This window comes from Podarcis tiliguerta (genome assembly GCF_965153285.1).
Source record: "Podarcis tiliguerta genome assembly, chromosome: 9".
NCBI lineage: Eukaryota > Metazoa > Chordata > Lepidosauria > Squamata > Lacertidae > Podarcis > Podarcis tiliguerta.
The window spans coordinates 71,498,287-71,511,624 of NC_139542.1; the positions used below are offsets into that span (position 1 = coordinate 71,498,287).

At 45.9% G+C, this 13,338-nt stretch overlaps 1 protein-coding gene across 7 annotated transcripts in view; it reads right to left on the minus strand.

Annotated features, from left to right (window-relative positions):
* The window catches only part of JAKMIP1 (janus kinase and microtubule interacting protein 1), a 75,858-nt gene that overhangs the window by 44,288 nt on the left and 18,232 nt on the right, over window positions 1-13,338 (minus strand). For all 7 annotated transcript variants that reach the window (XR_014501967.1, XM_083398972.1, XM_083398973.1 and 4 more), the window contains exons 3-8: window positions 11,836-12,330; window positions 10,587-10,796; window positions 8,089-8,208; window positions 6,899-7,045; window positions 4,668-4,808; window positions 2,670-2,729 (exon numbers count right to left, since the gene is read on the minus strand). Coding sequence is in view for 6 of the 7 variants with exons in the window: in XM_083398972.1 (XP_083255098.1) it covers window positions 2,670-2,729; window positions 4,668-4,808; window positions 6,899-7,045; window positions 8,089-8,208; window positions 10,587-10,796; window positions 11,836-12,330 (1,173 nt within the window). In the remaining variant the exon portion in view is untranslated. The remainder of the gene's footprint in view (window positions 1-2,669; window positions 2,730-4,667; window positions 4,809-6,898; window positions 7,046-8,088; window positions 8,209-10,586; window positions 10,797-11,835; window positions 12,331-13,338) is intronic.

The window sequence follows — 13,338 nt, forward strand, 5'->3', positions numbered from 1 at the left end:
GGACTGAGCAACGGGAGCTCACCCTGTCCCGGGGATTCAAACCACCATGGCTGTTTGGAGTGTGTCCCAGAACTCAGATAATGGCTTTTCCTTGCCTGGATAGAGATTAGAGAAGGGCTCCTGAGTGCGCGTAGAAACTAGCTTATGGTATGACGTTTACATCCACTGCTCAGTGGCCTTTTGCCCTCTCTGCTACTGGCATGCAGCCCCCAGGGCAGGGGTCTGCAACCTTTAAGACAAAAAGAGCCACTTGGACCCGTTTCCAAAAGGAAAAAAACTGGGAGCCGCAAAACTCGTCATTATAAAAATAGCTTTTTCGTCACTTTTTTATTACTTCTTTGACCCCTCAGAATTACTCCTCCTCATAGAAATAAATGTTAAATTAACAAGTTACCTTTTTGTGTGTGTGTGTTCTTCACTCCCCTTCAAAACAGTGACCAGCGTACATGCCCCTTACAATGTGGCGGGCGGGCGGGAAGGTGACGTCGGGACGGTGCGTGACTAACGCACGCACCGCCCCCATGTGACATCACAGCCAGTACAACGCCCGCACAATGCACCTCCTCCCCTCGCTAGTATCTGCCCCGGAGCCGCGGCAAAGGTGTAAAAGAGCCACATGCGGCTCCGGAGCCGTGGGTTGCAGACCCCTGCCCCAGGGTTTCCATACGTCCAGATTTCCCTGAACATGCCTGGGATTCCAAAGGCAAAACCACCATCTGGGTGGATTTAAATTTTGAAAAATGTCCAGAGGTTTTTTGGGGCATGTGCTGAGGGAGTGCATGAACAGTCTGTCTCTCAGTCTGGAGGGTGGGTAGCTGGCCAGCTGAGTGGACCCCGCTTTCTCCCCACGGTGAGTTAAGAGCCACGTCAGGCCTCCCTCCTCCTCCCCTCAGCGGTCTCTAGGTCTAGGCCTGGCCACAGCCCCCACAGCCCTGCGCCTGCTATGGAGCCACACACACAAATGTTAAAATGTGAGGACCCTTTGCTTGCCGTTTTGCTCCCTCGTCCAAAAATCAAACTAACTTCTCATTAATCCAAACATTTATTTCTCCAAATCAAACATACTAAATATTCCGGCCAATGATGGAATAAAAAAATGATGGTTTCACTTGAGCCGGAGCACAGAAGAACATATTTGCAACCCATGATTCAATCCTGAAAATGTGAAGCCATAACCTCTGCTCATGTGCAGAGTACATCACACACGTGATTAAACATAACTGGCCTCTTTTGCCTAAGATAGGAAGAGGATCCTCCAAGTCTGGGAAGGTTAGTCAAACCCACGTGACATCCATCCAGGCTTAGATACAAAGCTTTCCATTTTAGAAATTCATTGAGAAACAAACTCACCCCCCCAAAAAAACCCCAGTTGCATTTTACAACATTCAGAGCTGGCTGGCCCATGAGGCGAGGCAAAGCAATCAGAACCAGGCCCTAGGAGCGTGCCACTTGCCTCCTCCTCCTCCATGCCCCCCCTGTGCCCCCCCCCACTGTGTGCCCCCCCCCCAGCCTCCTTTCCTCTTTTTCCTGGGCCACCTCCAGAGATGGCAGAAGGTGAGTCTGGCAGGGAGGGGCAGAGAAATATCCTGGCCTGACCCTGCTCATATTCAGTGCTGTAGAATTATGTTTCCGCTTCAAACAATACCTATTATTTATAAGATTTTATGAAGACTTTTCATAATACTTTACAATAAAAAACAAACTAATCTAAAGGAAAAGAAAAAAGAAACAAAGAATATACAACGGTGTACGTGCTGTCACCTGTTTCCTTTTTTACTATTTCATTATGTATTGATTGATTACAAGACTTTATAGAGTTTTATCTGTACTGTACCCTGCTTTAGGATTGTTTAATACTGAAAGTGGGTAATAAATTTTATAACTAAACTAAACTGTTTCAGAAGAAGCCCCGTTGTGTTATTTGGGACCTGCTTCCAGATAAGTGTGCACATGTTTGCAAACTTAGCTGTGCAAAACAGAACGTTAAGAAAAAGTGCCACCATCAGGCCTTCAGCAGTACTTTCCAGGTTACACTGCAGTTACTGTATTTTTCGCACCATAGGGCGCACCGGACCATAGGGCGCACCCAGTTTTTAGGGGGGGGAAATCAAGAAAAAAAATTCCTCCCCCCAGCCCCAAAGAGCAGCGTACAGGCTGCGCACAACCTCTCCCTGCCGGAGGGGTTGAGCGGGGCTATGGCAAAAGCCAAAGCAGCAAGCAGGATGGATCCCGCTCGCTGTTTTGGCTTCCTCTTTAGCCCAGTGCAACCTCTCCTTGCCAGGAGATGCTGCGCAGGGCTAAAGAATCCATAGCCCCGTGCTTGCCAGAGGGGCTGCGCGCAGCTATGGAGGAAGCCAAGGCAGAGAGCGGGATGGATCCCGCTCGCTGTTTTGGCTTCCTCTTTAGCCCCGTGCAGCCTCTCCCTCCCTTGCTTTTTAGGAGGGAAAAAGTGCGTCCTATGGTGCAAAAAATACGGTAAATACTTGACATCTCCATATATTAAAATAACAAGAAGCAGCTGTGAAAAAATCAGCATTTTGTAGTTTTTAAAATTAATTATTAATGGTGATGGCAATAGTTGCTTTTCTTATTTTATTGCCATAATTTTAATATCGAAAAGATGTTTGGAAAAACCATTATCCCTTAGTCTCAATAAAAATGCCACTCACCTTTGTGGGTTTCAAATTCTGCGTCTTCTGTTTCCTGGAGCGTAACCATCGATCCCGCTCCTAGAGCAAGGAATGTCTTTTAAATAATTTATTTAGTATATATTCAAAATACATAACAGATAATCATGGGTGTGGAATCTAAAATTCTAACATGCCGCACAGCAAAGTTAAAGACCCCGTTTCCATTTCTTCTTCTGAAATACAAACTTTTAAAATACTGTATTTTTCGCCCCATAGGACGCACCGGCCCATAAGGCGCACCTAGGTTTTTTTGGGGGGGGGAATAAAGGGGGGGGAATTATTTTTTTTTCCCCCAGGCACGGGGCTGGGGCGGGGGAAGCCTGAGCCCAGCCCCCAGAACAGGCAGCTCTCCGCAAGCCGTGGGAGCCCAGCGCCAGGCTCCCACGGCTTGCGGAGAGCTGTGGGAAGCTCGAAGCCTGGGCGTGCTGAGCTCAGCGCGCCCAGGCTTCAGCATGCAGGCAACTCTCCACAAGCCGTGGGAGCCCATCGCCAGGCTCCCACAGCTTGCGGAGAGCTGCACGAAGCCTGGAGAGCAAGAGGGGTCAGTGCGCACCGACCCCTCTCGCTCTCCAGGCTTCAGCGAATGCCTGCATTCGCCCCATAGGACGCACATACATTTTCCCTTCATTTTTGGAGGGGAAAAAGTGTGTCCTATAGGGCGAAAAATACGGTAGTTGCCGCAGAGTAAAATCTGGGAGAAACACAGCGAATCAACAATGTACACAGCTGACAAGCCATGAGAAATGGAAAGAGATTTTGGATAATTTCACTTATCCGCTCCTTCTTTTATGAGACAGATTCATGAGTTATGAGAAACAGAAATGAAAACATGAAAAAGGAGATGGGCTTAAAACTGGACAAACAGATTATTTCCTTCTAATTCAGGAGTAGGGAACATTTTCTGTTCAGGTTCTTATTGCCCCACCCTTGGCAGGCCAATGTTAACAGCGAGGAAGGCCGCTCACCTGTTAATCAACTAACCTCACTGTGATGTCAGGTGATTGTTCCCTTTGCAGCCCTGATTGTTGGGACTTCAAAGTGAAGCACAGAATTTTCAAACGGCCCTTTGTAAACATCCACATGCAGGAATATAAATGAATATTGGGGATACTACATGCCCACTTCACTTTTGGGCTTGTAGATATAACTTTTACTATTATTTGTGATCTTTACCCCCAAACACATAGCCTTCTGTTATACCTTGCCAAGAATACAATGCTTTGAAAGCAGCACTTTCACTTTCCCCTGCTCCTCCTCCATGGCTGATGTGACAAGGAAGAACATGAATTTGGGTAGGGGAGGCTGTTCCAAAATACAATGCATGCTATACAGTGGTGCCTCGCAAGATGAAATTAATTCGTTCCGCGAGTTTTTTCGTTGTGCGAGTCTTTTCATCTTGCGAAGCACCACTGCATTTAAACACTGACAACGGCGGGGAGGGGCGGGGAGAAGCAGGACAGCTGCTGCAGCCGGTACCTCAGACTCACCTGGCGTTGTGGCCACCGTGCGATGTGGCTGCTGGAGGGCGGCGGGGCTCAGGAGCGCGACTCCAGGGAGAGAGAGGCGCTGGCAGCAACGGCTCTCTGAGGGGAGCGCGCGAGGGGGGTGGGCAGCGGCGCGAGGCACTAACCGTCAGCCGGAAGGTGGGAGGGAGCCGGAGGAGCCGTCAGCCGGAAGGTGAGAGGGAGCCGGAGGAGCGGGGAAGCGAGCGTGCGTGCATGCGTGCAGTGACCGTCGCCATGACATGAGAGGCAGGGCCGTTTCGTCTAGCGAAGCAAGCCCTTAGGAAAATCCGTCTTGCGAAGCACCTCAGAAAACGAAAAACCCTTTCATCTTGCAAGTTTTTCGTCTTCTGAGGCATTCGTCTTGCGGGGTACCACTGTATTTGGATCAAGTGACCATGTGCTCTTACAAATGTCTCTCCAAGGGAATAAGAAACGAATGCCAAAGCAGAGATTAATAGTAACTGCATATTACCATTGTCAGATCATCAATAAGATGCCGTTGTTCTCTAATTTGCAATTTAAGAAATTCAACTTCTGGTTCTTCATGTGTGCTACTAAGGTCATTCAATGATGTGTGCCTCCTCATTGTTGGCTGAGCAGATAGCTTTTCTCTCTATAAAAAAAAATATAATTTCATTAACACAACCAAATCTCGCACTCTCACACCCTCCTTGGTTCCAGCCAAAACAATACTAGTACAAAAAGGTGGTTGGTAAACATCCTTGCCAATCATGAATTTAAACATTATCGTTCAAAGAGAAAACAGTAAAACACATCTGTGAAAACGTCAACATTAGCAGTGAGACCAAATGACTTGTAATCCTAAACAAAGCAACTGCTAATAACCGGTGCTATTATCCCTTTCACATGACAGAAGTGTGAGTCTTGGGTGAAAGTGACCACATCAACTTGGGATTCAAGATACTGGGAAAAGATAAAGTTGAACGTGGTCATATGTGTACCCTGGACTTTGTAAAATCTGATTTCAGCAATCTTAAGTACCGTATTTTTCGCTCTATAAGACGCACCAGACCACAAGACGCACCTAGTTTTTGGAGGAGTAAAACAAGAAAAAAAAAATTCTGAAACTCAGAAGCCAGAACAAGAGGGATCGCTGTGCAGCGAAAGCAGTGATGCCTCTTGCTGTTCTGGCTTCTGGGATAGCTGCGCAGCCTGCATTTGCTCCATAAGACGCACACACATTTCCCCTTACTTTTTAGGAGGGAAAAAGTGAGTCTTATAGAGCAAAAAATACGGTAAATACTGGGTAGGTGATTTGTAATTTGGAGTAGGGGTCCTAAGCATCACCAGCTTTCCTTTTGTGAAATAGGTATTTTGAAGTGCCCATTAAAGTTTCTTTATGTGCCTCTAAGCCCAAGAAGATTCTGGAGCCTGAATGCAGAGCCCCAAGAAGCCTCTCAGCACTGGGCCATGGGGTTCGCGGCTCAAACTCTAGAGATGCTGAGATCTTACCTGCAAGTCCTGTGGGGTCTGTTCCCATCTTTGCTGGCCTATTTCCATCTGGGCTGAAAGAGGGGAGGCCAAGACCATTTCCAGCTACAAAAGCTGCTGCAGGAGGTACCAGAGACCATTCTGACCATGAGTCTACACAGGATGTTTAGGAACTACTGTGTGGCCCAGATTTAATTACTTTTGCTGTTTTTGTTATTACGTTTTCGTGTTTTGTCATTAGATCTTATCATGAATTATAACGGATTTTTCCATTTTATTGACTATTTCTTAATGAGATGCTTTCATTAACATATTATTTAGATTCTGCTGTATTTTGTAACTAGTGAATGATGTGATTTTTTCATGTGAGCACCCGTAGGCAGCATACAAATAAATGGCGAGGACAATGGTGACGGCACCCTGAGTTGGGTAACATCCTGTGGGCTGGGGCTGAGCTGATGCCTTTCCTCTTCAAGCCCACAGCATGGTAAGCAGCTGGACACAGCAGCTGACCACTTGACCAGTTGAAAATGAGCAGTCCAGAATGTGTTACATTTTGACTCTGCAGGCCATATGTCAGGGGTCAGCAAACTTTTTAAGCAGGGGCCAGGCTACTGTCCCTCAGACCTTGTGGGGAGCCAGACTATATTTTTTGGGGGGGAAATGAACAAATTCCTATGCCCCACAAATAACCCAGAGATGCATTTTAAATAAAAGCACACATTCTACTCAGGTAAAAACACACTGATTCCTGGACTGTCTGCGGGCTGGATTTAGAAGGCGATTGGGCTGGATCTGACCCCTGGACCTTAGTTTGCCTGCCCATGCCATATGTTATAAAGTACTACATACAGTATTTGGCTACACATTAGGTAATGACTCATTTCATTAATTATCCTTCTTGGATTTGAAGATGCTCCCAAAGAAAAAGAACAACTGTAATTTCTGTTTTTGAGCTACCCAACCCTCTTAGAAAATACCTTAAAAATATGAATTATGTCAATGTGCCAATCAAGCAGATTGAATCAAAATCTGCAGTAGGACTTTCCCACCTGTAAAAATGTACTAGATAGAGTGAAAACCACTTTATGGAAAAGATTTCTGAGAAAATGGGATATAAAATTTATTAAATAAGTAAATAATATTACTGGCTATAAAAGCAAAAAGGGAGTAGAGCACTTTCTGGTCATCCTTCTCACAACTGGCAAACGAATCATCAGAATCTGTGACCTGAAGATGACGACTGCTTACCATTTCGACATTTTCCCTAGAAAGACGCTTAAGTTTTTCTTCCATTCTTTGTATACTCTGCAGCAAGCTCTCGTTCTTTTTGTTCAGCCTTCTGTTTTTTTCTACAAGTGGCTTCACCTGCACTTCCGTCTCCCGAGACCGCTTCAGCTGCAAAAAAAGTTGCACTTTTTTGTTTCTGTTTTTAAAGCAGATCTGTTCTGCACGGGGTTGCAAGTGGGTAGCTTGTCAACAGAGGCCCAGGTGTCCTATGTGGCTAAGAAGGCCTTTTACCAGCCTCATCCGGTTTGACAGCTGGCGCCATTCATGGACGAGGACAGCCTGGCCACTGTCGTCCATGCCTTGGCTGGACAGGAATGTGCTCTTCTGTGGGGCTGCCCTGGGTCTGGAAGTTCCAGCTGGTGTAGAATGTGCTCACGTTAGAGCCCTAAACAACTCAGGTCCCAAATACCTCAAAGACTGCCTGCTTCCCTATGGATCCTCTCGGGTGCCAAGATCTGCAGAGGTGGCCCTCCTGGAAGTTCCTCCACCTTCGGACCCTCAGTGGGTGGCAGTTTGGGAGAGGACATTCAAAGCTGTGGAGCTCCCACCCCACATGAGGAGATTTCACCCCTCCCATATCCAAGAATCTCCAGGAGTCTGCTGATTCTGCAGAGAGGAGGAGGCGTGTTCTGCTCTCTACTTATTCTGCTCCAGCACCACATCAGTGAGTCGGTCAGTGAGTCAGTCAGCCAGTCAGTCAGCCAGTCAGTCAGTCAGTGTGTCGGAGAGAGAGACTGAGTGTTAGAGATTGTGTGTTTAGATAAGGTTGCTGCTAAGAGCAGCTGCAGGCACTCAGTGCGGTTCAGCATTCTTTATGCTTAGACCTCATTTAGCTCTGTATATAGTTGTATAATAGTTGTAGATAGAATAAAGAAGATATTCTACAGAGCTGCTCTCCACGCCCCCTAACACGCCCCCTAGTTTTTGGGACTCAAAATTAAGAAAATGCACTATGCACTGTGTATAAGACGATCCCTTATTTTAAATTTCAAAAATTTAGGGAAAAATATAGTCTTATACATGGAAAAATACGGTAAGTTGTTTTTAAATGTTTTATTGATAATTTTAATATTTCTTGTAAACCCCTTGGAGGTTTTACTACAACCAAGCCACATATAAATGTTGTTAAATAAAACATCAAAATTACTTACTAGTTCGTTCCTTTCATCTGCTAAAAGTGTATTTCTATCTTCCAGCTTCCGAATCACAGCGCTGAGTTCTGCTATTTTTAGCTGAAATCTGCGCACATCTCGTTCATCCATATGTTGCTCCTTGAAAATAAAAGGCTACATTACAGCACAAAACTGGGCATAACTTCATTTTACAGAAAAGTAAAAAAGCACGTGGAATAGATGGAGGAAGGTAGTGTTTTCTCAAACAGTGGGCAGAGACCACCAGCTGGCCTCAGCCTTCTTTGAGGCTGGCCTCAGGGGCACAGACCCCCACCCTCGCCCATTTCTGCCCCCCGCCCCAGCCATGCTACTGTCTTTTGGCTGGACCTATGGCGACATAAGCAGCAAATCATCAGGCCCTGAATAAAAGTGGCAAGAGGGGTTTGCGGGAAGAGGCATGTTTAGCCTGGAGAAGAGGAGGTTAAGGGGTGATATGATAGCCATGTTCAAATATATAAAAGGATGTCACATAGAGGAGGGAGAAAGGTTGTTTTCTGCTGCTCCAGAGAAGCGGACACGGAGCAATGGATCCAAACTACAAGAAAGAAGATTCCACCTCAACATTAGGAAGAACTTCCTGACAGTAAGAGCTGTTTGACAGTGGGATTTGCTGCCAAGGAGTGTGGTGGAGTCTCCTTCTTTGGAGGTCTTTAAGCAGAGGCTTGACAACCATATGTCAGGAGTGCTCTGATGGTGTTTCCTGCTTGGCAGGGGGTTGGACTCGATGGCCCTTGTGGTCTATTCCAACTCTATGATTCTAAGAGACATGGCGGTGAAGGGCCAGAGTGTGCACTCAAATAAATTAGGGTATTTTTTATTTTAAAAAAATAGTACTGTAATTAATAGGGAACAAAAAGGAAGGGGAGAAGATAGGAAAGCTGCTGTAGGAAGAAGCAGTAAAATAACAGATATAATAAAACTACAAGGCTGTGATCAGGCTGCAATTTGTGTGGCTGCCGGACAGAACAGCACGTGGGCAGCTCAGGCAGGCAGGCGAGTTCAGGAGAGCCACGGAGGAACAGCCAGGGGCAGCTTCCAAGCAGCCATCTTGCTCCATTTTCCCTGTGCACCCGAGGCCACCATTTTGTCTGCATCCACATTGGCGGGTGAAGGGGAGGGAAGCAAGAAAAGAGCAAGAGGTTTGCTGGGGAAGTGACCGGGCCTGTTGTCCCTGTTCCTTTGTGGCTCGCCTGGGCCATGGTTTGGCAGAGCTATACAGGGAAGGGGCAGGGTGGACTGAGCAGGCAGACGAGTGAGCAGACAAGACCGGTGAGGGGGCAAGAAGGAGAACAATAGGTCTGGTGCTAGTCTTTGTGTATTCTCTTCTGGAGCTATGACTATACAGAGGCTGGGTTTGCTCTCTGTCCTGAAATCAAAGTTTTGGGGATCACAGCCTGTGTGTCTGAAGTGAGCTAAACCACAAGCCAGGGTTTGAACAATACATTAAGCCACATCACAGCTTACCAAAAGCACAGCAGGATTACAACCAGAGGAGCAAAAAAGGTAATCTCCTCTCTTAGAGCCCCCACATCTGCTTGTTTGCACTAAGACATGATCTGGCTTGGTGTTGAAAACAAAGGCAGCGTCTCAGCTTAAGCCTGCAGTCCCCTCACCACCACCACCCGGGCAACACAGAGACAATAAAAATAGACTATGCACAATGTACTTCTGAACTATTCTTTCTAGCAGTAAAGTTATCTGAAGGATGGAAGCAAAGCTGAATGTTCCATTTTCAAAGTATAATTTAATTTATTTGTATTTTGAAGGTGATAACTCATCCCCCCACTCTGAAAGGAGTTGATTACAATCTATTAGCAGGGAATCACCACGTTGTTAAAATAACTTTAACATTCATACAATGCAATTCTGGGCTGCATCAATAGGAGTATAGCATCTAGATCAAGGGCAGTAATAGTGCCACTGTATTCTGCTCTGGTCAGACCTCACCTGGAGTACTGTGTCCAGTTCTGGGCACCACAGTTCAAGAAGGACACTGACAAACTGGAACGTGTCCAGAGGAGGGCAACCAAAATGGTCAAAGGCCTGGAAACGATGCCTTATGAGGAACGGCTAAGGGAGCTGGGCATGTTTAGCCTGGAGAAGAGGAGGTTAAGGGGTGATATGACAGCCACGTCAAATATATAAAAGGATGTCACATAGAGGAGGGAGAAAGGTTGTTTTCTGCTGCTCTAGAGAGGCGGACACGGAGCAATGGATCCAAACTACAAGAAAGAAGATTCCACCTAAACATTAGGAAGAACTTCCTGACAGTAAGAGCCGTTCGACAGTGGAATTTGCTGCCAAGGAGTGTGGTGGAGTCTCCCTCTTTGGAGGTCTTTAAGCAGAGGCTTGACAACCATATGTCAGGAGTGCTCTGATGGTGTTTCCTGCTTGGCAGGGGGTTGGACTCGATGGCCCTTGTGGTCTCTTCCAACTCTATGATTCATACGCATGTAAAAAACAGTTAGCTTTCTTACCTGGTTCCCTACAAGTTCCATCATATCTCCCACAGAGGGAGGAAGCTCTTTCTTTGGGCTGGAATGGAACCGCTCTGCCTCTTTGACTTGAACAAGTTGTTCATCCAGGGCTTCTTTCTGAAGCAGCAACTTTTGTGTGTGGCCTGCCTGGACACCAAGATCCTTCTCCAAAGCCAAAATCACTCTCTCTTTGCCTCGTATCTCATCCATCTTGAAGAGTTAGAAAGCAACACGATGTGGATTCCTCCAAATACTTCCCATTAAACCGAATGTTACTTTGCCTTACCAATACTTTATGTTAGCCAAATCATGCCAAAGGATAAGTACAGTGGTGCCTCGCAAGACAAAATTAATTCGTTCTGCGAGTTTTTTCGTCTTGTGAATTTTTCGTCTTGCGAAGCACGGTTTCCCATAGGATATGCATTGACGTTTTCCCATAGGAATGCATTGATGGTTTTAAGAAAAAGGCGCAAGGCGTTTTCGTCTTGCGAAGCAAGCCCATAGGGAAATTCGTCCTGCGAAGCAACTCAAAAAACAAAAAACTCTTTCGTCTTGCAAGTTTTTCATCTTGCGAGGCATTCGTCTTGCGAGGTACCACTGTAGTACAGTGGTACTTCGGGATGTGAACAGGATCCGTTCCGGAGCCCCGTTCGCATCCTGAAGCGAACGTAACAAGTGATGGCGCGCCTGCGTGTGCGCAGGTCGTGTTTTGCCGCTTCCGCGCATGCGTGTGACGTCATTTTAAGCATCTGGGCATGCGCGAGTGGCAAAACCTGGAAGTAACGGAGCGCAACTCGAACATGCTCAACCCAAAGCACGTTCAACCCGAGGTATGACTGTCCTGGATTTACAGCCAGGGCTGCTTCTATGAAAGGAATAAACTTAAGTCCTGTTTTTTGTTTAATGTGTTCTTTTGACTTACTTAGCATTAGCCAGATATGAGAACAATTGACTTCCTTTCAAAACTCTCATGAACGGCAACGTAAAGCAATTGTGAGCAGATAGCTGCTTTGATTGATGCAAAATCAGATCTGCTAAGTGTGCCACTCGTCAGAGGAAATAAAAGAGACTTGAATAAGAAATGCCCTCCTTTCCCTGAGTTACAATACAGGATTAACATCCATTCATTTACAAAATAAAGTAGGGGGAAAGCAAGTGACTGTGACATGACACACAATTATACTAGTGGCAATTAAAAATAGTGGAATATTCAACTAGACAGATGCACGGTAATATTGGGTGAACCTACCAGCCTACGGATGTCCCTCTCGCATTCACGCTTTATCCTATTAATTTCGTCTTGATGGGACTGGTAGGCTGTGCGCAGGTCAGCTGCCTTCATCTTATCTGCCTGCATGATGTTACTCAAGGCTTCTTCCACCTGTTTTTTCCCTGACTTCAGTTCTAGTATCTCCTGTTGCATCTTTATACGCTCACCATCAAATGATTTCCGGGCTTCTTCCCTGGCTTCATTGAGCAAGGCAGTTTTCACTTTGTCAGCTGCCCCGTCCCGCAGGACATTCACCGTGGACTGCAATCGCTGGATCTCACTGTCTTTTATCTTCACCATACGAGCCACTTCTTGTTCATGCTGCCGAATGAGTACCTCTCGGAGAGCCTGGAGTTCCTTCATTTTCTCTTCATGGAGTTTAGCCTTGAGTTCAGATATGTAGGCTGTGTGTTTGTGCTGCTCCTGTTCTCGTTCTTGTTTTGCTTCCTGGAGCTTCTCTCTCAATTTACTCACCTGAAACACCACCAAAAAAACAAAAGCAGCACATTAGCATGACTGTGTAGAACTGGAGGAACGTTTGGGAAGCAAATGAAACATGAGGTAGATATCTAAAGTCTTTCTGAACGTAGTACTTCTAAACTTGGGCTACGGACAAAATGTTTAATATTGATTGGAGTCCACAGCAGGCCTTTGTGTGATCCCACGACAAAAACTCTGTATTTCAAAACTCAAAGTCTTGTCACACACACACACACACACACACACACACGGGTATTACAATATTTTTACACACTACTTTTCAGTCAAAATGCCCTCAAAGCAGCATTCAATAAGACATATAAAATATATTGATAATACTAACAGATCGCCTTTCCATTGTTTAAGTTGACAGGTTTTTTTTAATTAATTACATAAAGGCCTAATTTCCACAGTTGGTACTCTTATATAGGAAGGCACCACCCAAGACTTCTGCCTGGCTTGGTGGTCTGTAGCACACTCCTGCAATGGCACCACTATTTTCCTCTTCTTTTAATTTGACCTAGATGTTCAAATTCATGGATTTCTTTGCATGTGTATGCATCCTTTAACTCTCCACCCTTCCTGTTTAGTCTATTTCTGTTAAGTAAGCTTCATCCCTGTGATGTATGGAGGTGAGAGCTGGACCATAAAGAAAGCTGATCGCTGAAGAATTGATGCTTTTGAATTATGGATTATGGTGCTGGAGGAGACTCTTGAGAGTCCCATGGACTGCAAGAAGAGCAAACCTATCCATTCTGAAGGAAATCAGCCCTGAGTGCTCACTGGAAGGACAGATCCTGAAGCTGAGGCTCCAATACTTTGGCCACCTCATGAGAAGAGAAGACTCCCTGGAAAAGACCCTGATGTTGGGAAAGATGGAGGGCACAAGGAGAAGGGGACAACAGAGGACAAGATGGCTGGACAGTGTTCTCGAAGTTGCTAACATGAATTTGACCAAACTGCGGGAGGCAGTGGAAGACAGGAGTGCCTGGCGTGCTCTGG